General features: G+C 39.4%; 3 protein-coding genes across 6 annotated transcripts in view; 2 read left to right on the forward strand and 1 right to left on the reverse strand.

The window, feature by feature from the left end:
• Positions 1-1,357: 1,357 nt before the first annotated feature.
• On the forward strand, positions 1,358-16,636 carry pgfb (placental growth factor b). Its single transcript, XM_017418058.3, has 7 exons — positions 1,358-1,967; positions 12,179-12,215; positions 13,289-13,485; positions 13,569-13,648; positions 15,382-15,411; positions 15,512-15,574; positions 15,676-16,636. Exons 1-7 carry the CDS (start codon positions 1,905-1,907, stop codon positions 15,695-15,697), a joined length of 492 nt encoding a protein of 163 aa, XP_017273547.1. The 5' UTR covers positions 1,358-1,904; the 3' UTR covers positions 15,698-16,636.
• A 916-nt stretch (positions 16,637-17,552) lies between these two features.
• Positions 17,553-24,800, forward strand: cipca (CLOCK-interacting pacemaker a). Of its 4 annotated transcripts, none has more exons than XM_017418007.3 (5): positions 17,554-17,817; positions 18,363-18,451; positions 19,101-19,217; positions 20,902-21,071; positions 22,007-24,800. In XM_017418007.3, exons 3-5 carry the CDS (start codon positions 19,112-19,114, stop codon positions 22,754-22,756), a joined length of 1,026 nt encoding a protein of 341 aa, XP_017273496.1. In that variant the 5' UTR covers positions 17,554-17,817; positions 18,363-18,451; positions 19,101-19,111; the 3' UTR covers positions 22,757-24,800. The 4 variants fall into 4 exon arrangements, with proteins under 4 accessions (XP_017273512.1, XP_017273519.1, XP_017273496.1 ...); XM_017418015.3 differs by having other exon boundaries at positions 17,556-17,817; positions 19,104-19,217; XM_017418023.3 differs by lacking the exon at positions 18,363-18,451 and having other exon boundaries at positions 17,553-17,817.
• A 148-nt stretch (positions 24,801-24,948) lies between these two features.
• The window catches only part of zdhhc22 (zinc finger DHHC-type palmitoyltransferase 22), a 3,384-nt gene continuing 2,124 nt past the window's right edge, over positions 24,949-26,208 (reverse strand). Inside the window, exon 3 of the mRNA XM_017418043.3 lies at positions 24,949-25,833. Coding sequence (XP_017273532.1) covers positions 25,556-25,833 — 278 coding nt within the window. The 3' untranslated portion in view covers positions 24,949-25,555. The remainder of the gene's footprint in view (positions 25,834-26,208) is intronic.

Consider the following 26,208-nt stretch of genomic DNA (forward strand, 5'->3'; position numbering starts at 1 on the left):
AGGAACAATGACATTAAGCTAAAATATCACAAAGCTTACAGTTATATCACAAAAGCAGAGGCTTCAATGTCCTGCAGTATTGCAGTTAGTTGGATAATTAGATAGTAAGAGATGAAAGACTGAAACAGTCTTAAAAACTTTTTTTTTGCCAAACTAAGGAGGGAAAAGCTAAAATAAAATCTAAGGTCATACTGCCCTCCGCCTTTCATGCCAGAGTTTTAGAAAATATCATTACACAAAAAAACCTCATGGGTAACTGTGAGACGTCACTCTTAGAGTATGTGTTCTGAATGACTCTCAGCTACTACCACAGAAAATTTTAGCTCAGGGTCTGCAAAACTGACTCGATTATCCCATTTTGCGTGGGTTTATATGGATTAGCTGGGGCGGCCACGTTGAGTTTGAGTGACTCCAAAAGTTAATGAGTTGATTACTTCCTGAAAGTTTCATAAATTTCTGTACAGCTGTTCCTGAGATATTTTGCTAACAGACAAACAGGGTTGACTCCAACAGTTAACGCTGAGTTAAGGTTTAAGCAAAGATCTTTTACACTATGTGTTGTAAATGACTCTCAGCTACAGACACACCAAATCTTAGCACAAGATCTGTAAAAAAAGGATAAATCCATTTTTGTAGGTTTTTTTGAGTTGTTTTGAGAAACTCTTTTGCTTTCACGTGTATTCTGCCCTCTGACTTTCAGCAATCATCCATCAATGCCACGCAGAGATACAAGAGACAGCAGTAAAAATTGTGCAGCATAATAAGAGGAAACGTCTTTCATCATCTCAGACTGTTTGCTCCCACTGATGCTGTGACAAATGCAGTGACGGGGCGGCGGTGTTCAAGTGTCTGAGATGTTTAGAAAGTGTGCTCTGTTCTAAAGCACGAAGAAGAAGAAGAAGAAGAAGAAGAAGAAGAAGAAGAAGAAGAAGAGAAAAAAAAACAGGAGCTGTGCAGCTATTCAGCACTTCTGCTGAAGGAATGCGAGGAAGCCCGCAAGGAATCTGTTGGTTCTGCAAACACAGAATGAAGAGATGTGTCAACTCGAATGGAATCTCTCTTTCTGTTTCAGCAAACCTGACTAAATGCTGAAACCACAGAGGAGTCTCCCCACACACTGGAGCCTGCAACGAGGAGACCATACATGTCAGCAGTGAAAAAGATCTCTAAATGTTTACTTTGCCCTAATAGCTCTCACAGAACATCAAAAGTGCTCTCAGTGAGTCTGTGTGTACATTGCAGTGTGTGTGTATAGTCTGAACATCGGGAATAAAGCGTCAGCAGCATCATATAAATTACCATCATGCTCTGCAGCTGAAGGGCTGAATCTCATCAGGGAGATCTGGGAGGACAGAGAGGAAGACAGGGAAGGGGAGGAGATTTAAATGGCCAGCTAGAGAAAAGGTGGTGTAGGGCAATTAGACTCTGACTGGAGCTCAGAGCAGGACTGGAAACTGAAAGTCTCGAGGCAACTTTATGCATTCTTCCTTACTTAAACTGAGCTCCTTTTTTCTGTTTTTGCTCAATGATTACGCTTTACTTTCTCACACATTTGATCAATAATATTTTAAAGCATTGTGCTCTAGTTTAAATGTAATATTGTCAGATTTTTTTACATAGTTTTGGACACTTATCATTTTATATCCACTGGTCTCTATCATTAGCAGGAGCAGAGTCTTCATCAGGTTCCAGACGGCAGGCAGCGCGGGGCTACGTGACTCCGCTCACAATCTGCGCGGCTGAACAGGGAGCAGATGACTTGGGATTTCCCAGTCAGTTTCTTTCCCCACTTCTCAGTGACCTGGGCTGCTATACGTTTTGGGACTTTTCTTGGATATTTTTTCTTCTGAGTTAGTTTGAAGCTGTGCGTCGGGAGCTCTCGCCTCCACTGTCTCTGCGCGTAAATGGACCCGGGTTTTGTCATCCAGACTGTGGCGGCGCTTTATCTGCTCCTCTCACCTGTGCAGGTATGCTGTTTCACACTCACTGAAACTTTACACTCAATTCTAAAGTGCCCAATGTGAAGGCTTGTTTGCGTTTTAGTGCAAAATCAGCCATGCGTAAAGATGTTTTTTTTATTGGAGTCTTCTTTGCGCACAAAACAAAATGCCTCAAATTTTCTAACATTTTTAAACTAAGTGTTTATTGTTCGGTGTCTTAATAGTCTGCGCTCAGTTCATCGTTTTCTGGCTGAGTCACCAGCAGCCAGTGATGACAGTCAGTTCTTGTGTTTGGACACCTTCATCCTGCTCTGAATGAGCGCAGTCCGGCTCACTTCATTCATACGCTGAAACGTGACAAACTGCATCACCACGCTCGTGCATCACATGATTCAAAGTGACTCACTGTTATATTTGGAGAAGCTCACCGAGCTCATAATTACAGCCGCAGACTTCAAAGGCAAACTTCACAAAGTGAGATTGTTCTCACTGCCGTGTTGAGAGATTCTATTTTCCCAGTTTAAAGTCCCATGCGGGGAACACGCTGATTTTTATCTCGGGGGAGAAACTTAAGAAATTAAAGACCTACCATTCTTTGAAGGAATGCATGTCGCCTGCCGCCATTTATGCCATTTTTAGACTAAGGTTTAGGTCAATCCTTGAAAATAATGCAAAAGTCTCATGAGATATTGAGAGATGTCACAATCAGAGTATGTGTTGAGGATGACTCTCGGCTACTACCACATCAAATGTCAGCTCAATATCTTTACAACTGGCTGAGATATAGCCATTTTTGTGTTGGTTAATGTTGATCAGCTGTGGCAGCCATCTTGAATTGAGTGGGCTCCAAAAGTAAATCAGTTGTAGATGTACATCCAAAAAAACCTCTGAAAGTTTCTTGAAAATGTGTCAATTTGTCATCCGCCTTCACCTTTCTGAACTTGGCCATAAATATTTCTGTGTTGGAATCACTGCTTGTTCCAATTGTCGTAAAGAAAAGAAACAAATCCTGCCGAGCTGCCTCAGAGTAAAAGATTGAGCTGAACACGAGCTTTTTCTTTTTTATTTGTTGTACAGTTTAGTGAACACATGTAGTGTTAAAACTAAAATCTATGAAGATTAGAGCAGAGATATCCCTGTCAGGCTGCAGGGGATCAGTACAAAGCTGCTCTGTTCTCTGCTGCTTTTAATGAAAATCTTTCAGAAACTTAAAACTGGATTCATTGAAAGGCTCAGAGACAGCTGAAAGAGGTGGTGTTATCGGACAGTGGGACTGGTGCCACCTAATGCTCTGATTTCTCTGGCAGTGGGCTCCGATGCCTCTCATGGTAAATGCAAATTCAGGCGCTGTCACACTTCACAGACTGCTGCTGCATGTTGAATCAAGTAACACCCCTTTGACACACACACATATAGAAGTATTGCACAGTGACTCAGTCTGAAAGCGCTCCGTGTCCCAGCAGTTTCTCAAACTGGACACTTTGCAGCTGTTGCTAAGCTGAGAGTGAGTGGGAGCGGCAGGGGATCGCCACATTTCCTCTAATCCTCATAATCAGCTCATGGCCTGCTTAGGCAAAACATGGGTGACAAAACCCAGGGGCCCCAACATGAAGCAGGTTAAATGCGCCCTGCTGCCCCCAGAAGACTGATGGCAAATGTAAACAATACAGGTTTTTCAGATTCAACATCCAATCTGTCAGATGACACGAAGTCTGCAAGGATCTTAAATCTGGATCCTGCTTAAATCCCACAAGCTGCTTTATAATTAAAGACCAATCAGCATAAAGCATTCAAACTAGAAGCTCTTTCTTCTGCTGGTTTAGGAAAGCATCAAGCACCAAACATGGAAATTCCAGTTATTAATAATATTCCCCTTGAATTTCACACTTTAAAACTGTACCATTATCAAACACAGATGCTTTTTTTCTGATGACTGTCACAGCTGGAGTCTGCATCGGTAGTCTTGTGACTAAAGCAGTAATTTTCGTCTGCTGTGCAGCAGCCAAGAGAGGGTGGGGTCAGCTCCCAACTGTTTCATGATTTTCCTTTACTACAAAGGTTTTACAGCTTGATTCAGTGCGTTTGCGTCTACGTGTGCATTTTCTCCATGAATTCTGCAGGAACTGGAAGCTTAATTTATGAGGTTTGACAGGCTTGTTGGGACTGAAATGTTAAGTTAGGGTCAGTTCATGATGGATAGGATAAGGGTAGGGCCATAGTTCCCATGTAGATAAACATTTATGTGGGTTTAAGATGTTTGCTGTATGTTTTTATAATTTTTATTCACATCTATTTATGCACTTTTTGGAAACTAATCAGGTCATTTGTTGGACTTATGAGTTATTGCTTGTTGGCAGTTTTGAAATTATTTTACATAACTACAAGTTTCCCCATGTGTAAAGCACAAACTACCACAAATAAAAGATCAATTTGTCCAAAAAGCCTGTATTGAAATTATGTAAAATATCATTCTACACAGATAATATTCTGCTCTATTTGATATTTGTACCACACAGTCAATACAATGAATGATGTAATTCTTCCATGATTTGCATATATGTTCATTAATCCTCAGCTAAGTAAAGTCAGGCCTTTACATTTTCCCAAATTTTACTTGTGAAGTATTTAGGTACAATGGTAAATTACATTTAAGGGGTTTATTTTATTTATTTAACCTGGGAGTCCCTTGAGATTATAATCACCTTTTTGAGATAAACCTGGTCAAGTTGGGACACCGTTGCAAAGATACAAGCTAAAAATTACATTTCAGGTCAAAACAGATCACAAGAACAAAGTCCAGTTTATGAAGACCAGATACACCCTTCAGTTACAGAAGACTTCTGGAAACTCTAAAGAGGAGCCAACATGAAGACCGCAACTCATAACAGCTCTTTGAAGGTATTAAAATGTACAGAAATCAGAAGGGAGTTTACCCAGTTGCTTCTTACTCTTTAGGCTTAAAGAGGGCCAAAAAAACAGATTATAAAGTATACAGTGATGCGTTTTATACAATGAATAAACTTTGATAAGCAGAATCTAAACAACAGCATGCAGAGAAAGCAGCTTGCATATAAACAATGTCAGTCAAGAACATTTTAAAATGTACCCTGAACTATTTTCTTTTCTGACTGATAAATGAAGATATGGGTTAAGTTGAAATGTAAGGACCTGATTATACTTGGTGGAGGACAAATGGATGTATATCTGACTCAGAAAATAATCTATTATAATGACTATGAGATGCACGTCAAATAGAATATCTTCTGCATAGAATTGTATTTCACACCATCACACTATGAGTAACATGCACAAACAAGTTAATTATAACAACAATAATTGTTTTGTACAGTAAATGACCAATAATAAAGAATCATGTGAGTGTCACTTAACAACAACATTTATGGCACATAAAACTAAACTGGCACGAGTTAATCATCATTGTTTTGGAAAGAAAACAGCGGCCTGTATGTTGGTAAAGAAAGCCTTGAGTTTTATGGCCACTATAAAAATCTTCACATTGTTTTCTGGTGATTTGAGGTTACTAGAATCCATGTAATGAATTATTCACAAGTGGGGTTTCCTTTCTGTGCTCTGTTATTGTGTATTATGATTCATTTTCTTTAAGCTGCCCTGGTCACTTTATTCCTATTATCATTTTGCCTGTTGACTGAGACTGGAAGCACCTGGGCTTCCTGTGTGAACAATAGACTTCTTAGTCACACTAATACTACTGTTTGTTTGTTTGTTTTGATTTCTTGTATTACCAATACTTCCTTTAGATATGAAGCACATGATGCATGAGCACCTGTGTGTAAACCACAGCAGCACAAAAATCAGATCTTGTCTTCGTGGAAGACACGAAGAGCTTTGCCAAAATAAACCTGTTGCTTCCTGCCCATTTTGACAACTTTTCTTGAGTCATACAAAGTTCCTTGTTAGGCTATGAGAACAACCCTCCTTAATGTCATGAAGATGGGCTGTGGGAAGTTCTCATCAGCAGTGCCAAACCTGACTTGCATCAGTCAGCAAGCAAACATGAAAGGTAACAGACTCCAAATTCAGTGTGTTAAGAAATTCATTCAAGGATAGGGATCACAAGACTCTTTTGGTGTGAAACTCTTTGTATCTGTTTATGAACTGAGCATCTTCCTGTGATGAAAACATAGAAACTAAATGCCATCCGTCTGCTGCTCCTGATGTCTCTGATCAACAAAAAACAAGGTTAAGTTCGACAGCAGCCCTTTATTTTTGTAATGACATGACGTTACGCAGGTGTTTCCTTGACATCATCATCATCAGAGGCAGAAACAATACTTGATTCTGACCATCTGCGTTGTACATTCGCACCTGCATTTATATTTGGTTGTTTTTTTCCACACATGTTCATGTTTAGCCAGTCTATTATAACCGAGCTTAAATGGTATGACGTCACAACTCTGGGTGTTTTCATAAAGTTTTATAAGCAGCTTTAGAAGTTAAGCTTTCAGGCTTCAAACACTAATTCCCTCAGTGTCTCTACTACTCACACACACTTGCACATCTTTCCAAAAATGTGTGCACGAGACCATGCCGTGATAGTGACCTGCTGACTGATAGGACTCCCATTTGTGATGTTGTGGTATTTCTCTCTGGTTGTAATGTTCCAGCCCAGGGGAGAGCTGCAATTGCAATCAGGAAATATGGATTTCTCCTTCCTTCTGCAGAGGAGGAGGAAGAGGAGTGGTGGTGCTCGGGGCAGCCGTCTACTCAGCAAGCTTTAATCTCCCATCTGGATGTAATTTACTGTGGTTTACAGAACAGCATTTACTGTAATAGAGACCACAATTACCACCGGTCAGCCTTATCTCGAGGGCCTCGCTGTGTGTGTGTATGTTTGCGCATGCGGTGCAACGTTTACACAGGGGTTGTGTGTGTCCATATCTTTGGGGAGACATTTGTGCATTCATTAATGGACTTACACTGAGGAAGTTGTGTTTATCTAAATCAAAATTTATACGAACCTTTACATCTCCCCTCTCTCTTGACCCTGATTTAGAGTTTGTTTTGTTGTTTTTTTTTGCTTCTTCTTTAAAACAAAAAAGAAAAAAATATTTGTTGTTAATGTCACTTAATTCCTGGTTAAAGATAAAATAAGGTCTGCACTTATTTTCTAAAATGAAGAAATGGACCCTGAAGAAGAGCAGTTTGGTAAATCTGGGGTTTAGAAATATGTTGCTGTTTATGTTGAGAGCCCAAAGCGACAGTCAGAAGTCTGGACGAACAGAAAAAGAAGCAACTTATTTTTAAGTTGTGGCTTTGTGTCAACTTTTTTTGTCTGTTAGTTAATCAGCAACTATTCCAGAGCGTACTTGTGTTCAAAGAAGTGTGTAAAACAAAATAACAATCTTCCTGTGGTTGTCTGTTAGTAAAATATCTCAGGAAGGAATAGACATATTTAATTAAATGCTCACAAATAGACTGTTTGTTTCATAATGTGTGAAACAACTGTGGATTTTAAAAGTTCCATTCACCCAAAATACCTGAGAAATTGCTCTGTCACCTTCATCATGTGTGCTGCAGAGGTTTGTTGATGTTTTTTAAGTGCTCCGTGATCACAAGTCCTGACCCGACCACCCTGGAGACCCAGCTGGATACTGTCAGACCTGGAATGGTGCTGCAGACATTTGAGGTTCACCTGCTTTGTGTATACAAAACGGGAGCTGGTTTTCTTTTGCAAAAGTGGCGAACTTCTTCTGTGACCCTCAATCTTCTTGAGAGGCCGGCCTAACACGGTGGAGAGGATGTTATATGCAATAAAGGATTTATAAAGGAAGGAACCTTTCTCTGCATTTTCGTGGCTTCAAAATAACCTGTTCAGTTGAAGTTAGCAAACCACAAATTCTGCATCTCCTTCTTGGACTGTTTATCCGCGCTGTCTCCTTCATAAGCCCAGCAAAATTTGTAAGGAGAGCAGTTAAGATTGGGTCATTTTTAACCGAGGAAGGGGATTTCCCCAAAACTTTGCCAGTCTGTGTTTCTCAGTATTGTACAACATCTAGTTGAAACTCTGTTAAAACGTTTACTTGCAAACCCATATGAGCTTAGACGTGCTTATAATGAAGGCTATTGTAGTTTGTCAGGAGGATCGAAGATTAAGAAGCTTGGCTGTGAGGATTAAAACACACATTCCTGCAGGTGTTACACACGCTTGTTTAATGGGACTTCAAGTACTTGAAATGTAATGTTGTTTCTTGACTTTTTCATAATAATTCAAAATGTAAACTATACGTACTGTTCACACACATCTGATTTGTAGCTGACAGTGTCACTGAATCAGCACTGAAACTACACTAAGCACTTTCTCAACTTTTACAAAATGTTCTGCAGAAACCAGCTTCTTAAAAAGCCTAATTATAAGATGTTATTGGCTTTGATGCAGTGACAAAACACCAGAGAACAACATGTGAAATAACACCTATTACTGTTAATGAGATGGCCTTTTTGAACCCTCAACTCTTTTGGAAAAGACCCACAATATACCATATTTATAGCTATGAATTTACAGTTGATAATCTGGTTTTGACATGTTGCACCCCAGATTGAAATAAAACAATTTGATAAGAATTTATGGGCTCTTTTAGAAAGCTTTTGTTTCAAATTGTTTTCAAGCAAAACACGCCTCACCCTTACTGTCACTGTTTTGTAGTCCAGTGGAAAGAACAAACCTACTTATCCTAGAATGGCTCTGTAGTTGGTTTACAGTATACTGTATCACTGTTTTTTTTTCTATTTCTCTTTTAAAAGTACAGTGTGGAATATGTTCCCTGATGTCTTTGGCAAATGTCCATGGTACCTGCTGTCGAGCTGACCATCACCTCCTCCCTCCACTTGACCTTATCAGATGAAAAATCTTTGACCTATTAAGCTGGATCATGTTAGAGTTTCACTCCCTCCGCACGCTGCCTTTCCCCTGACAGATAGAAGAAGCAGGGGGGGGTTAAACATGACGCAGTTCAGCTGTGTGGGACTGCAGAGTTACAACGCTTTGGCCCTCTCGGGCCCAACAACGGGAGCTCAGGGGACTCAGCCGGCCCTCTGATCTGACCCAGGGGGACAAACTTTGTTGAATGGCTTCACAATCGATCAAATATGTCAAATAGTTTCTGCTAAAACTCCTAACTGTCCTCTCTGCAAACTGATCTGATTACAGGGAAAAGAGCAGTGTTGGTTATGTAAGACATCCACTTTTATAATAATAAAAAAGCCAAATTTCTGCAAAATAAAAACATTTATTGAGTTATGATCTTAAAGTAAAGCTAAAATACCAGTTGCATGCTATAGTTTTAAGTAGTTTGTATTTGAACTTAATAAAGTTTATGTACATTGGTTTTCTGCTAATTACAGGCTTTACCAAAGCAGTTTGCAAACAATGTTGATTAGTTAAGCAAAATACCTACCTCTTTACACAAAATACACTCCTAATCCTAAACCCTAATTTTAATCCTCTCTGTATTTTAAATTGTGGGGATGTCGTTTTGTTTTCTTTTTGAACCTGTTTGATATATCTGGAGCTGACATTTCAGTTCTGAGAAAATATTGCTTAATCTGTGCAGATTGGTAAACATTTTCATTTACCAGGAAACATCCCTGGGGAAGGAATGCTGGGTTTCCCTCCTGGACATGTTCCCTTCACAATCCAACCATGAATAGACAGCAGAAAATTGACCAGTAGATAAGAAGTCCATTTTTTACATCATACTGTGCAGAAAATTCAGCCTGCAGCCAAAAAATATTTTTTTATTGGTGTGTCGTTCAGCCTTTTTATCATTTTCTTAAAAACAAAATGCTTTTTCTTGTGAAGTCCAGTTTCTTAGTGTGGCCCTTAATCAATGCACAAAAACTGAAACTGACACAGATTAACACTAGACCTTATTCAGGACTAACAAACTCACTAAAAAAGAAGCTCTTTAGGGAATGAAGTGAAAGAAACACTACTTTGAAACTGATCCTGCTTGTAGGGTTTGTTAGTCAAGATCATCCATAATTTACTGATCTAAAACACGCCCCCCCTTCCCACAAGAGCCAAACCACCTCCAGTCACCATCAATCACACAGTTAATACTGTAAGTGCACGAGGAGGGACGGCCTATGTGAGAATCGTTAGGCAACAATTTATATTAAGGCCGGTTCTTCTGAGTAAATTACTCATCTCTTCTGAACCTTAAGCGATATCAAAGATGTTTTCCCGTGGTGCCAAGGCTTAACCCATGACCATTTTGAACAGAAGTGAAGTCCAGAGCCAAAAAGGCCTTGTGATGTGAAGGAGCCTCATAAACAGGAGAATCCGAGAAGCTCTTAGGTGGCGGGAAAAAAGGTTGTTAATGTTGTGAAAAAAAATCTATTTTATTCCAACGTTGCTGCAGGGAATAAAGCGATAAGGCTCCATGGAGTGAAAGTGACATTTAACAATAACTGAACTAAGACTTTCCCATGGTGCGCATTAAAAATATTCAGCAAGTGGAGCTCACATCCTGCTGTGTTTTTGTGCGGCAGACACAGTTCAGTGAATGCCACTCTACAGAACAACGCTGCTGTCAGAGGAACAGCTGTACATGTTGGCCAGATGACGGGCCAGCCTGAAAAAACAAAAAAAAATAAAAGAGGGAGATGCCTCATCAGTTCCCTTAAGACAGGAAAGGCCTGAGTAATAGTGCCTGACTGGAAGCTGTTTTACATTTATCAAATCTGTAAAGTCAGAAAGTTTGTTTTGCAGCAGAGAAAGCAGATCAGTCTCTGATAGATTTATCTGTAGCTGGAATTCATCATTAGTGAACTGAGTGTTGCATGACAGATACTTTCCTCACATTAAACTTATTTTAAGTCATAACAGGAAGAGAATACATTTTTGCTGTGGACAGATGGTGTAAAATACAAGCCTTTACGGCCATCATTTGGAAACAGTTGTCTTTTTACTATTACATAACGCATTTCTCCAACTAACAGTGCGTGCACTGACAGTTATGCACAGTAAATTTGATCCGGTTTGTGCTACAGAAATTCTAACTCGAGTGACGAGGAGAGATTGCGGAAGCAGGTTGTCTGCCGCCTGTCCGTGTCCATGTTAGCCTGAGGGTATTTTATCAAACCTAGATTTCCCTTCCTGAGATGGAGTCAACCAGAGGTTTTGTGTTTTCCCAGGCGAATGAGAAATTTGCTCTGTTTATCGTGGGATGATGGGAAAAAAAAAAAAGAACTCAAGACGGAGGGGGAAACCATCAATGGGAAAATAAATACAGAGCTGGATCTTACACCACAGGAAACAAGTTAGGAACCTAAACAGCTGGGCACACAGAAGAACATGACATACACGCATGTAAAAGACTGGATCTGCTCAAAAACACTGGGTGGGAAAATGTACTTCCAGCAGTCACCACCAGAGGATAAAAGTACTCACATTTGCAAGCGAGCAAATCTTTTTTTATCACCAGCCACCAAAAGGCAGGCGATAATGTTTTTGCCAGTGTCAGGGTGTCTGTTCATGTGTTTGTTTGTTGCCAAAATATCTCACAAACCACTGGATAAATTTTACTGAAACTTAAAGAAAGTAATCGTTGGATGCCCATCTACAGCTGATAAACTTCAAGATGGTGTCGCAGCGAACTGACCTTAAAAAAGCATAAAATGTCTATGATTCAGTCAGTTTTGCAGATGTTTTGCTAACACTGGTTATAGTTAGAGCTGATAGTCAGTCACAACACGTACTCCAAATACGACTCATTGTGCAAGATCTTAGCTTAAAACTTCAGCATTAACTACTCAACCATGTTTGTCTGTTAGCAGGATACTTAATGAACAACTAGATGAGTTTTAATGGAACTTTCAGAAAGAAAGCATCAAATGTGGAAGTGATCAACTTTTGGAGTCGAGCCAATTCAAGATGGCTGCCACAGCTAATTCACTTTAGCCGAAGCAAAAATGGCTCTGACTGAGTCAGTTTTACAGACACTGAGCTAAAATTTGATGTGGTAGTGGCTGACATTTATTAACACTGAATAATCTGAGTGTGACACCTCGCAAAGCATTATTTTAATGTTTTGACCAAAATGTCTACAACTTTGTCGTCTCTCAACATAAATGATGATCTTAGTATAAAATTTTGTCATGAAAGGTGACGGGTGACATGCATTTCTTCAAGGCATGCTGGGCCTTTAATTATAATAAATATTAACTTTGCCATAATCTTTGTTTTTGTTTTGCAGAATTTACAGACCTCAAGCAGAAATGGAACAACTGAAGGTAAGAATTTCTTCTTTATTTTCTAAACCCTCCAGCACACAGAGCTGGATATATTTTACATCTCAAAACCTTAACTTCAAACACAGCTACTTGCTCTGCATTTGCTAATAGGGATTAGAGCCTGACAGATACCCGTCGGAACAAAACATTTCAACATTAGTGTCTTCTTTCTTATTTTGTTGCCATGCCCTATTGGGAAACTAAATGACTAAGCATTGAACTCTTGACTGTCAGTTAGCGAGTTTGACCTGAATTTAGAGGACAACAGGGCATGCCCGAGCTAGAAGAAATTACACAACTGTTGACCTTCTTCCCTCGTATCCTTTCCGCCCTCGCATCACTATAAATTAATGCTGCCAAAGAAATTAAACTGAATGTTGAAGATTTGTGGAACGCTCAGAAACGTTCAGATAAGCAGAAGACAAGCAATCAACTGAAGGAGTGGTAGCTGGCCGGTGAACCATCCCTTTGCATTGTACTACATTACAGTTCATGGCCCCCTCTCCCATCAATAGCTGCTTCCCTGGCCGTCTCCTCCCAGCCTGTCTGCTTTTATAAACAGCTGTTGTGGTGTCAGGCTCCAGTTGATGACCTCTGGGGGTCACCGCAGTCCCAGAGGTGCCCGCGGGGCAGCTCAGCTCCAGTTCCAGCAGGGTTCTGTTTATGGCCATGTTACCAGTGTTTGTTTTCTCTTCCTTCTGTGTTTGGCTATAGTCGTCCCTGTTCTTCCCCCGCAGAAACGAGGACACTTTCACACATGTACTCCCACAGGAAAGTGTACTGCACATTATACAAATGTTTCTTTTTCTGCAAAATGCAAACAGGATACACAGTGGCATAACACAACTGGTTTTAAGTTTCTGTGTACATCAGTTAGGCATGTCATTATTGCATTATTGAGGTAATTACTGCTATTTTTTGTACACACATAAATATATATCAGAAGTATAGTTTATTTAATGCACATGAAGTAGATTTTTTTTTTTCTGACTAAGCTTCATGAAGATCTAATATAGAAGCTGGTATGTTTGCAGCTCCAAAAGTGTCTTATCCTCCTATATTCTCATTCACAGTGCTGATGTTTCAAGAAGTGTGGGGTCGCAGCTTCTGCCGGACCATCGAGAAGCTGGTTGAGGTCATGCAGGAATACCCAACAGAGGTGGAGCACATCTACAGCCCCTCCTGCGTGCCTCTGGTGAGGTGTGCTGGCTGCTGTGGGGACGAGAAATTAGAGTGCCATCCCACTCAAACCACAAATGTCACCATGCAGGTAAAAAAAAAGGAGTGTCAGTCCTGTTGCAGTTTGCACTGTAATCGCCTCCTCTGACCATTTTAAACAATGTCATTCATCAGCTGTTGAAAATCAGACCATCGGAGCCGGGTCAGGAATATGTTGAGATGACATTTGTGGAGCATCTGACATGTGAATGTAGGTAAGAAACCAAGAAAATATTTTTTTTAAGTCATAATTCCTGAATTACAACACAGTTAAATATGCTCTCCCCCTGTCTCCTATACTTTACATTCATGTTATTATATGAATAAAAGATTTTTAATAAATGTATCTGCCAAGTTACAGACCTGAGCAAACTTTTACCAACCTCACATTTAGTTTGTTTCCTTCTGGGCCTGTTATTAGTGTTTTTACATGCTATAAGAAATATCATGAGTAGAATAAACAGCCAATTCAGTGGCTGAATATTTTCACCATCAAATTGTAGTTTCAGTGACAGCCAGGGTTTTGCAGATATATATGACACAACTTGATGACCACTGTTTGTGTACTTTAGAAAACAGGTTTATCTAAGTTAACATTTAGGAGCACATTATGTCAACTCATATTAGCTTCATCCACTGTTTCACATGAATTCTGCATGTGTTAGTTAAAAAAAAAAAACTTTCACAACCCAGTACTGCACACACAAAGACAGGAGTAGAGCTGTGTTGTTATCACAGAGACAAAAAGAGACAGTGTAGATAACAAAGAACTCAATAAAAGTAGATGAAAGTAGTGCATGGAGCCACACAATCCAGAACAGCAGACGTCCACTAGCAGGGGATAAGGAAAGTAGAGGCGCGTGACGAGGATTATTTAATTTGACCTGATAAAACGTGGTAATAAAAGCTTCCCGAAAAGCGTTAGCAATTTTCACACCAAGCACAGCTTTTTTGCCTCTTGCCTAAATAAAAAAAGGGTGTACTTTACTCTGATGACCTAAAGCCTCTTCCGCATCAAATAAAAACCCATTGCTTCATTTTCAACCAGGCCTGAAGCACCATTGGTGTCATGTGTGAAAGTAAACAGGCAGATTTGCAATGTTCAAGCTGATCCAATGTGCTCATGAGCCAACAAGAAAGGTGGTAGAGGCAAACTGGCGTATGTGTGTGAGGAGGAGGAGGCAGCAGACGCAGGATGCTGTTGTCACTCAGCTGATTCTGCAATGCCAGAGCAATGTGTGTGAATACACAATGATGCTGCACTGAGGAGCCTCGTTTGTGTCTGTGGAAATTACAAAAAAATTAAATAAAATAACACGTTGGCTTCCTTTCTTTTGCACAAACAAGACGCTGTTGTTGTGTTAAAACAGATGTAGGTGAGACGTGAAGTTAGAGTAAGTGGAGTTTATTTGCATATTTATAGGTGTAGAGTAGATTTGAATCTGTTTCCTGAGACATGAGGCAAAAACATTAAGAAAACAAAGGAGAAATATGTCTAGTGAATGTTTTAAAGAACATTACTTAGTTTCTAGGCATTTAATCAGTGTCCAAATAACAAATTTACTGTTGGGGAAGAGGGGAAAATGTCTATTGGAGAGCCAGCTGACAATCTAGATGGATAATTGATTCATGCAAGACTCATAAAACAGAGTCATGAGTAACATCAGCTTCAGTTCCTCTCGCTGACTGTCTTACATGCCTTTTCAACGTGGAGGTAAGATATAACACGGGAGGAAAACAGACAGAGAAATGGAAAACTCCACATAGGACTGTATCACACGCAGTGTTAATCCGCAGTGTTTGTGAAAATAATTATGCCACTTTCTGTTTTTCACAAAGAAACTGATAAGATGCGAATGTAAGCTCTAGGAGACTGGTTTAACTATTATATTTAATGGTGAATAAAATCGCACTTGGGTGTTCTGATTTGTTGAAACTTTCTCCGCAGAGTCAGGAAACCTTTAGTGAAGGTTGAAAGGTAAGGAACTTGGTTTATGTCTGTCATAATATCTGCAGTGAGACGTTTTTTTTTAGAATGAGTGAACGAGGGCTTGTGGATAATTGTGTTCAATGTGCAGGAAAAGAGGAAGAGGAAGAGGAAGAAAGAGAAAGGAGAGACAAAAAGCAAAAGAGTGTGGCAGGTAAGAGCACGGTTTGAGTGAGAAGTAGTTCACATGCTGCAGGGTGCCATTTAAAATGACTAAAGGTGACTAAAGGTGTAATATTTTCTTTCTCGTTGCAGGTGTCAGATCCCTCGCAGGTAACTTCAGCAGCAACCCGACCTCTTGTTGCAGTGTGGCTGACTTTTTCCAGCCCGGTGACCGCATAAAGAGTCTCCTCCACTTTATCTATCAGACCTGTTTGCGACCAGAGACTCAGACAGCTTGGGGTGATTTTGCGGACAAGCTGTCCAAGTGATGGACAGGGTGTTCGCGATGACAAGGTTCAACGGGAAGCGAGTTTTAATCGGTGGAAGCACTCTCTGTTACACACCCGACACGAGGAGCATCGCTGGGAGCCAGTGCAATGTAGAAAAAGAACAGACAAATGTTTTCATTTTATTCTCCCCATGTCATTTATTTTAATTTGTCCATTTCATTGGTATTTAAAGGAGGTTTCACTTGTTAAAACTCTATATTTATTGTTAGAGCTGAATATAGTTGGACCAGCAAGCTTCAAAATGTTTGTTATCTTTTGTGGAAGGGTTACTCAGAACACCTTGACTGTTTATGTTGGACTGACGTACAGCTCCTTTGTACGCGCCATGATGAAATGTCTCCCTCTGGTGTTAAACAGAAAGCGTATAAAACTGCTCATTTTAGGTGGCAACAATATAAACGGGGTTTGATTTAAGGCATAGTGGTCAATCAAAAGCAATCACAGCATCAGGATATTAAAAAACTATATATTTTTCTTCTCAGTTGTGGTTTTAAGGTTTAAGGAATAATGCTGCTCTGTGCGGTCTCTTCTCCATAATCCCACACCACAGGTGACTTCCTCTGGTTTGGAAACACTTCAGCATGGAACGGATCAGATGAGCTCATTACATAAAACGGTGTCCCTTTTTGTTACACTTTTTCACATATCACACAAAAGGAAATCTATGAAAATGTAAAAAGCTTTTTTTTGTTTTGTTTTTTTGACTGTGCTTGTGTTTTTATTTCATTTAAATATTTATTTTGTAATAAATGGTTGTCAGATTATTAGTGTCTAGTGGTTATTTTGCTAAAAAAAACCTGACTTGTGCAATCACAGTGAGTAATACTCAGATTAGACAGTAAAAGTTTACACATAATCTGCATTTATGACTATTATAACAACAAAACGAACACCACAGATTACATACTGATTGAAAATAATTAATAACAACCATGTCAACATGGGAACAAAGGACAGCTAATTGTTGCAGTGAAGTGGGGGGGGACATTTATCACAATTTAAATGCTATAAAAGTTTAGAAATCTGTAAAGCCAATAACTTCTCTATCATTGCCAGTAAAAAAGATTGTTTTGTTTATAAAAATGTGTGAATTATTGAGTTTTTAAGTACTGAAGCTGACAGCTGAGTAAACTCTATATTATTTTAGATTAGATTAGATGAATTTTCTGTGTGCATTCATGTAGATAGATGTCAATTTAGATTTTTTGTTCTTAATTTCCACACATTAACTAAAACATATGAACATATAACTTATATTCAGTTACTGATTACAAAAGCAATCTGACCCAATTTATTGATTGTCGTTAGTATTATTAATATTTCCCCCACATATTCCTACTCAGTGAACTCTTATATTAATGGTGATATAATTTACCATAATATATGTAAACAAAAAAAACATAATTTAGGTTCATACCGACATGATAAACCTGAAACGGCCGCACCATAGATATTAATGAAGGTTAAACATTTTATTAGTAATAGTATATTATTATAGAATGGGCGATGGGCCGCAGACACACACACACACACACACACACACACCATGATCGCTGTCATTAGACCCGTTGACTCGTTTCCTTGACAACCGCAGAAACTAGTCATGTTTCCGAGGACTTTAATACCCTCCGCAGTGTCTTACAGGGTCGTTCCACCCTCTGTTACTTACTCAAAACTACTTTCTTTGCAACCACAAAGTAAAATTTAGTATTTTCTCTGTGGATTACGAAGACGTTGAGGTTAGTAAATATTTTAAAAATATATAATCAACATCAAAGCAACCGTTTTATTTCCTTTGCCTGTAAGACTCGACTATGGTCACACCAGTCCTTTTGAGATAGGAATCAGCAACCAGGCGTAGCTAGCTGCGCCAGACTAAACAGCGGCTAAACAACGACAAACTTGGACGCTACTGTCATCGGATATTCAAGCAGACGACATATTGGTAAGGTTTTTCAGAAACAGTGACGTTAGCTGCATAGCTAATTAGGGGCCTTGTAAAGAGCGGGTCTGTCTAAAAGTGCGGGGCCTTAGCATCATTAGCATAATTAAGCTAAGTGTGCTAACAGCGAGGAAGGTGTGGGAGGACAGTAAACAGGGTAACAAATGCTGCATTACACATCTTGTTTCTCTATAGCGGGATCTAAATAAGCTAAATTTGAATAATGAACGGGGCTACTTTTGTGCGTCCTAAGAAATGATGTTCGCTGTAAACTTCCTGCTTCCCGTACCAAATGTTTACCAATAAATCTTTGCATTATTAGCATACCCTGTGGTAACTTTGCAAAACGAAAACCCTGCTATCTGCAACCAAACTGGGTTTGGGCGGAAAACAGGCCCCCGAACCAGCAGCTGAAATCAGAGGGATATGCGGACAACTTCTGTAAGGGTGCATCTGAACTTACCTGTTCAGAGCATAGTATGGTTATTTTTGATGTAGTAAAAGCGCTTTGATTGAAGTAAAAGGCATTTTTGCACCATGTTTTACAGTCCCAGCCCAAGAAACAGGACTGAAGCTGTTAAATCAGTCCGTAGATGGTTAAGAGAAACACCTTCACTGCAGATATAACATTGAGAAGGTACGTATTAAGCTAGGGGCATTGTACTACCTTTCATCTAAAATCTGTAGACGCATCTGGGAAATGGCACTGACCTACTGACCCATCAATACCAAATTACAGACACGAACAAAATAAACAAAGATGACATAGTAGTAAGTCTTGATATATCCCTCTTGACCCAAAGAGGTAGCTTGTCAATACAACACAGGAACAGAGAACTGACGCAATGAAGTATTTGCAGATTAAATAATAGACAGAGATCAGTTTATGGAGCTTTGCATTGTGTTCGTCATTTACCAAGTCACACAACCACTTCTACAGTGTTAGCTATTTTATATATTTACACTCAATATGCAGGATTTTTCCACACTGACACACCTTGATAAGTATTCAGTGTCTCACCCAAGACACTGATATGTGAAGCAGCTCGGCTCAAACTGCCAGCCTTTTCGTGAACTAACTGAAAATGATCCCCAGTCACCCAAACTGAGTGTTTACATTCACTTTCTGAGTCCTTCATGGAGTTCAGTATTAAATGTCCACCAGCTAAAAGTCTTGTCCTTGACCTGGCCTACCTCAAATTAAATCAAGAGCTTCCTTGTTCGAGACAAATTCAGACAAACTGGTTGATGTTGTTTAACTTTATTTTATGTCTTTTTTGTTTCAGCAGATACCAGCATGAATGGTTTCAGTAAACCAAGGGCGCATGGGGTGCCACAGTTCACCAGAACATCACTCCTGGGATTATCCAAACATGACTTGGAAAGAGATTCAGGCTTCTCAGGTTTGCTAAATTCACATTTCTTGAAAGTGACTGGCCTCATTGTTTTTATCTGTAACAGTGGATATAATAAATTAGCAAAACTCTGTGCAACATTAAAGCTTTGTTACTTCTAAGGACTGCATATGCATAGTTTGTAAATGGAAGATTATTTTATTTTAGATTAAGGCCACCTGTACCCTCACAACCCATTCAGCCTTTATATGTTCTTAATCCGTTAAATAAACAACGTACGATAGCGCTATAGCTAACTGGGTCAGACAGTGATAAAGGTAATTCATTCATTGACTTCTCAACTCAGATGAAATAAAACATTTTATAATCTACATTAAAAACAATCTGCGAGCGGGAGCTGGCACTTAGGACTGCTTTGCTCGTGTGTTATCCGCAAAAGAATAATCTGAAAGTTTCCTCAGCTTCAGTCCGGCGTGCAAACAGAAGTTACAGGAAGTTAAACACAGGACTTTTTATTGATGCCTATTTAAGAATTGTATTAATTTAGACAGATTCTGAGGATCATTTTTTGACAATAAATTGGTAACCGATGTGGTGACCGATTTAAAAACATTCAAATTGTGTTGGATTTGTCTTTGAAAGATCTATCTATTGGTAACAAAATGTCCTGTTTGATGAGGTTATAAAAATCATCTAATTGCTAATTATTTCTGTTATTTGATGTTTACAAAAAATGTGACTAATTCTCAATGCTTTTGCAAATACACCTATTTTCTACCACCATTAACTCTGGAATTATTTCTGAACATTTTATGTTATTGACTTTGATTTTTGTTTGCTAGTTTATTGAGCTTCCTTATTGAGATTACCATTTGGTAAATGATCATACTTGTGCAGCTTAATTCATATTAATCTTAAACTGTATTGATTCATCCTAGTGCCACATATTCTGTCTTGTCTATCAGTTGGGGAAAAGGTGTTGGAAAGTCAGCATTTTCATGGTGGCATGAATGACCAAACTACTGGCTGATGAACTGATCTCTGGATTTTAGAAACAAGATATGCAGAAACAGGATTTTTTTTAAATGAGAAATGTTGAACAACACAATCCTTTTAGCATCTGAAGCAACAATAATGGTATCCTCTGAGCTGAGAGGAATCGAGTGGGTCATCTAAAATAATGGTGGATTTAAAAGAAAAATATAAAGGTTTTAATCAAACTAAGAGACATCAACGTCAGAAATTAATCTGAATTTTACACAAGAAAACGCCCAACTGACTAACTCAGAAGTAATGCTGTTATTGTGAGTTGATATACTTTAAAATAATTTGCACAGGTATGTAGCCTTCTGTGTTGTTTATTATATGTTTAGTTGTGATGCTAGTAATTCCAGTTTGATTCTTGTCTTCACCTGAAAATACAAGTGTAGAATTAGCTATTACATAATTAGAAATAGCATTTGAAACATGCAGAATCCACCCTAATCAAATATGGGGATCTAGGTCACATTCTCTATGTGGATTGAGCTTTACAGTAGATGACCTTTATTTATACGATGAAGGCTGACCTGGATTTGGTTGAACTCTCATTAGGTTGATGGTATCCTCTTCAAGATGCTTAAGAGATATGTATTTACATCAGCCAGTGTTTATAGTTCTAATGTTATACACACAACAAAAAGGTAAATCAGTTTCCTTTATGAGACCCATATGCCAGTCTTCTCGTCGTCAGATGCCAGCTCCGAGTACCTCAGCGCGGTCGAGGTGACCGACTCTGAAGACACGGGAAGGAACGGGTCAATATTCGGACAGGAACCAGCTGGTCAGCAGGTGGCTGTGGTGGGAGGTTCGTACACTGGACTGTCCCCGATGATCATCATGAACAACTTTGTCCTGAAGCAGGTAAAACTGAACTTTAAACTGCATTTCTGATTCTGCGCCACATTGTTTAAAATTCTAGTTTCAGCTAAAAACAAATACCTGAATGTTGTGTTGGCTAGGCTGAAGATTTGTGGCACACATTGCTTTCCCTTTTTATGTTTTTTTGCAGTTTGTGTAGATAAAAAAGGCAGAGCATATTGGCCAAAATGCAATCAAGAAATCAATCGTTTATTTAGCATTTTTATTCATGTTCTGACAAGGTATGGATATTAGTTATCTGTGATCAAAATATTTGGCTGGATACTCCGGAATTTTGGAAATATTTGGCGAAGCCTCCCGAGGCTAATGAGCAGATTTTCTTTCTGGTCACAAATCAGAAACAGTGCTGATGGGAGCGTCCGGTTTTGTGGATGAAATTCAAAAATTGCTCTGATTTACGAACATGAGCAACAACTTTACGGTAAACAGGTCGCCCACTGAGACGGGCTCTTTTTATTGCTTTCAGAAAGTGATTCCCAATGAGCAATTAGCCATAACCTTTCATCCAGTAAATAAATCTACGGATGAATTATCCATCGCTTAAATCATGCGGCAGAATTTGATGGATTTTCTTTGAACTATTTCTTTAAAATGTGGCTTTCAGATACTGAAAATCTACTGTAGATAGCTGTTTATTCTTGCTGCATATTGCATGAATTTGATTAAATACAGCAGAAGTTCTCCTCCTGGTTTAAATACTTTTAAGTTTCTGTGCCAAAATGGCAACATCAAGCACATTAGCTGATTTAATTTTTCTAGTCTACCCTGTACTTCAGAGGAAAAGCAACAAAGTAGGGCTGAAATCTAAAAAAAAGCCCAAACACAGTAAACATTTGAGTAATATTGGTTAAAAACATATGTTTATGTATGTTTATGAACTTCTGTAGCGTGACATCAAAGATCTGTCTTCTCTCTAGCCATCATCCATGACTCCATCAGAAAAGCAGTGGGGCTTTTCTACGCCCATGGAAGTGATGCCCCAATCACAAGTGGTTCTCCTTCAGCCGATGGTGTCAAACAGCAGCAGCAGCTCTTCGAAGACCGGCTCCGACAACACGCGACAATCAAAAAGCTACATGCCCATTCTCAAGTCGTATCCCAGAATCGCCCCGTACCCCGCAGACTCGCCCGGCAAGAGGGTGGGATCCTCGAGGGCGACGGAAACCTTGGGACGTGACCAGCGTCACAGGAGGCACCATCACAGGCTCAACAACTCCCCCAGCCCACTGCCAGCTCAAACCATCACCAACTTCGAAGCAGCGGCTAACAAAACACGGGCAGCCGAGAGTCGGGAGCAGCTCCATGACGGGTCTCTGACCCTACAAGCTGGAGGCAGCTCCCTGCCTGCCTACACAGATGATTTTAGGACTGTGACAGACAAGTACCAGGACCCCATCAACATGGACGGCGACAAACTGAAACGCTTCAGCAACACCTACAACATTCTTAACAAGTCCGGCCTGCTGGGGATCACGATGCGCACCAAGCAGCTGATCAAGGAGAACAAGCGCACCCAGGGCCAGCTACGCCAGCTCCAGGAGCAAACGGCTCTGCTGCTGGACGCTCTGAGCAGTGGGGACCCACAGCTCTGGACTAAACTCCAGCTCTCTCTGCAGGACACGGGCAAGGAACGTTTAGGGGCTAAAGCTCAGAGAGTCGAAGCCTAACGGGTTTGTGGGCATAAACCAGCAGTTCTGAATCAGGGTGCAGGAGGAAAAATCAGGAGGTCATCTGATACTTTACTAAACATGGAAATAAATATGTAATTTATTTTAAAAGGCTCAACTTTAACCTTTTTATCAGGGCTTGTAAATGTAAATAAGGCAGCATTTATGCGTATTGTGTGCAATGATGGTGCTTATTGCACGTGTGTTGATTATTGTGATGACAGTATGACCTGCAATAAACAAACATCACATTTTTCTCACTCTTTTGTGTCCCTTCTGTCATCACAATGCTCACAGCAGTCAGGGATCTGATTGGCCAAATATATCACAGACTTAGAGACTTGGAAAGAAAGTAGCCTCCCTCTTACTGCAGCCTAAGCAGTTCTTTGTGATACTGATAATGCTCACGCTGATGTTTCCATGGACGGATAAATTTGTGATATATTGTGCACCACTGGTGCAAATCACTTTGTACTGGAAGGTCCCAAAGCCCAAAACATTCAGAACTACTGGTTTGACACAAACCCGAAGCACAGTCGCTGTTATAAAGTGAAAGTTGGGAAGCATGCTCATATTTCAAACCTGTTGCCTATAATGAATTTTACTGCTTCTGCTGTTAGAAAACGGCAGGCATCTCTTGCAGTTGGGGTCTGGCCTGTTACGCATGCCTTACAGGGTGCAGGGAGCCAGGTGGATGCTTTATGTCCGTCATATTTAACACACAGGTCGATGTCTTTTCAGTTATTATTTGTTTTTTGGGTTTGTAGTAAAAGCATGAACAGATGCCTTCTGTTTGTATCCTGACAGTAGTGACACTGGAAGCGTAAACTACAGACAGACAACATATCAAAGGCTTAAACCAAGAAAATGGTTTTGTTTCTGATTAAATACGTGCTCACCTTTTGATTTGTCAGACCTTTTTTTCTTTTTTCTCTAAAATTTAGCTCAGCCCAGACAATGCAGCAGCAATTCTGTTTATTTATTTATTTATTTTTAAATGGTAAAGATTTAACCTGCATATGTATGCAGAGGTAAACGGTCATTTAAAAGCATAAAAATGTTTGGTTTTAATAATTTCTTGTATAATATATAAACACTAACTGAAGTATGTTCCAGTTTTTGATATGTTGTCTGTAATGCTATTTTAAATGAAATGGCATTATATTGCTTGCACGTAATTTCATTTTTATTAATATTTTCAGTTTTATTTTATTATTTAGTGTCAGTATTATCATTTTTTGCAGTCAAGGCTAATGAGATGTGAATAATGTTAAAACATAGATGATTATAAGAAGTTTGTTTTGGTGAATTTAGCTCTTTTTTTTTAAATACCTGTGGAAACTACATCTAGAAAATGTAGCAATGACGTGCAGTAGCCATCTAATCGTCCTGCCTTTGATTTGTTGTTGCTGTTATTATTCCTGCTGTAGTTTGATGCTTTAAAAAAAAAGGTGTATCCTGAAAGTTTTAGACCCGCTAAATGTTTTAGTTTTATATTACAGACTTTTGCACTTTGTGTCTTGTTAAAATAATGTGAATATGAAATGCTTATCTGGACGCCTGTGCCTTTAGTTGATGATTGTACTTTATATTAATGCTTTTTCATCTTGGATTTTTGCATTTCTTCACAAATGTCACACAGAAAAAAGTCAAATGTACTGAAGGGTTTCCAAAGATTTTTTTTTTTAATTGAAATTCTGAAGCAAATCATTGCTGTCGTTGAATATTTCCCTCATAAAGATCATTAGAAAGACCTAAAGGTTTGAAATGTTAAGTCTTGGTAAACATTTGTTGTATTTAAGTTTGCAACACCACTCTTGTTAATCAGTTCTTTAAACGATGTGTTAAATAAAATTTGTCTTGGTTTTGAAGGGAAGTAGTAAGGTGAAAAAAATGGTTTTAATTAATTTTTTGCCTGTTATTGTAAGATGTGATTTCTGTTTTTTTGTCTTTATCGAAAGTCAGTTCACATAAACCGTTGAAGCCCTTTACTTCTGTCACTTTTCTAATAAGAATGTGTCATTATTAAAGATGAAACGTAGCAGCTTTGTGTCATTTTTTTTATTGTAATTGACAAAAGTATCTCCAAAAAGTATCCTGGATGCCTAAATCATCTCAGATAGGATGATTAGCAGAATAAATAATACCTATAGAAGCATCACCTTATGGCACATTGTGAATAATACCCTGGATATTATAATATAATTCACATTTCCTCTTTTTTTTTTTTTAAACAAAGAATACCATCATGGCGTTCTCATTAAAGTATCAGAGTCACATCAGTTTGAGTAGAAAGCGTCGCCAGGCTCACACTGTCAAAACAACGCTGTCAAGTCTGGCAGTTTATTGTAATTTCCTCATCGTAGCCCTTAACATCAAAGTGAAAACCGCTCACAGCTTCCTGAAGAATCTGATGAGGAAAAAAAAAGACGTATTTTGACAGATAATCTGAGAGCGCCACATGGCACATGGCTGTCAGTGATACAAAGCTTTGAAGGCATGCAAAGCCATCATTTTGTCTTAAATCAAACTATTAATAAGAAGAAAATATTAACTAGAAAACTGAATGTTCTTCCTGACTCCTTAAGCCGCTTTGAAAATGTGAAAACTAAGAATATATTTATATACTACGCACCTATTTCACATTGTTTTATGGCTCTTGTCCTTAAAAGGTGTCTATATCAGCTAGTTATTACGACTTTAAACATCACAGAAGCATCCATGTAGACTTTAAAACCAATGGACTAAAAGGAGCATTTTCTGCTTTGAGCCTATAGCTCGTGCTTACTATTTAACCACTCAGTCCTGTTTATGAGCATCTGTGTCTTCAGAGTCTGTCTCCACCGTCTGCACGGGCAAAATAAGGCCCAGAATCCAGCGGGTGCCAAAAATATCCTTTAGGTTGGCTCTCCAGAGGTTACGATTCTCCTGCAGTTCCCCTCTCTGCATCTGGCACCAGGTCTGTCCGCGGGCCACCAGCAGCACCTGCTGGCAGCAGAAACCTGCACTCACCAGGCCGATGCCCAGCCACACGTACAGCATCAGCACCAGGAACAGCTGCAGGCCCGAGATCGTTCCTGCAATGGGGGAGAGGTTCAGATTAGGATGCTGAAACGCAAGCGGACGGCGTCGGTTCTGCTCGGAAAACTCACCAGGGACGTGCGGTCAGGGGAGGCAGGTGAGGCAGAGCCTCACCTGTCATCATGACAAGAAAAAAAAAAATCATAACATAAAATGATTATTAATATTTGTCCACTGATCTTTATGTATGAGTAATTTTCGAACATTTTTATGGTCCAAATCGCATTTTTATTGTCAAAATCGCTGAAATTGCATATTTCCTGTTCAAATATGAGGGTGAAACGCGAGGTGCGGCAGCAGCGAGCCGAGCTTCACCTCTGATTGCGCAATCCATCACAAACTGGGCTGATACATGCAATTGGCCCCTGCCT

This window comes from Kryptolebias marmoratus, linkage group LG10 (genome assembly GCF_001649575.2).
Source record: "Kryptolebias marmoratus isolate JLee-2015 linkage group LG10, ASM164957v2, whole genome shotgun sequence".
Lineage (NCBI taxonomy): Eukaryota > Metazoa > Chordata > Actinopteri > Cyprinodontiformes > Rivulidae > Kryptolebias > Kryptolebias marmoratus.

Bases quoted from the DNA above. Each gene is read 5' to 3' on its own strand.
- cipca (XM_017418023.3), top strand. From the start codon at position 19,112: ATGAATGGTTTCAGTAAACCAAGGGCGCATGGGGTGCCACAGTTCACC. The intron at 19,218-20,901 runs GTTTGCTAAATT...TCTCGTCGTCAG, and splicing joins AAGAGATTCAGGCTTCTCAG to ATGCCAGCTCCGAGTACCTC. The intron at 21,072-22,006 runs GTAAAACTGAAC...TCTTCTCTCTAG, and splicing joins ACAACTTTGTCCTGAAGCAG to CCATCATCCATGACTCCATC.
- pgfb (XM_017418058.3), top strand. From the start codon at position 1,905: ATGGACCCGGGTTTTGTCATCCAGACTGTGGCGGCGCTTTATCTGCTC. The intron at 13,649-15,381 runs GTAAGAAACCAA...CTTTCTCCGCAG, and splicing joins CATCTGACATGTGAATGTAG to AGTCAGGAAACCTTTAGTGA. The intron at 15,412-15,511 runs GTAAGGAACTTG...TTCAATGTGCAG, and splicing joins CCTTTAGTGAAGGTTGAAAG to GAAAAGAGGAAGAGGAAGAG.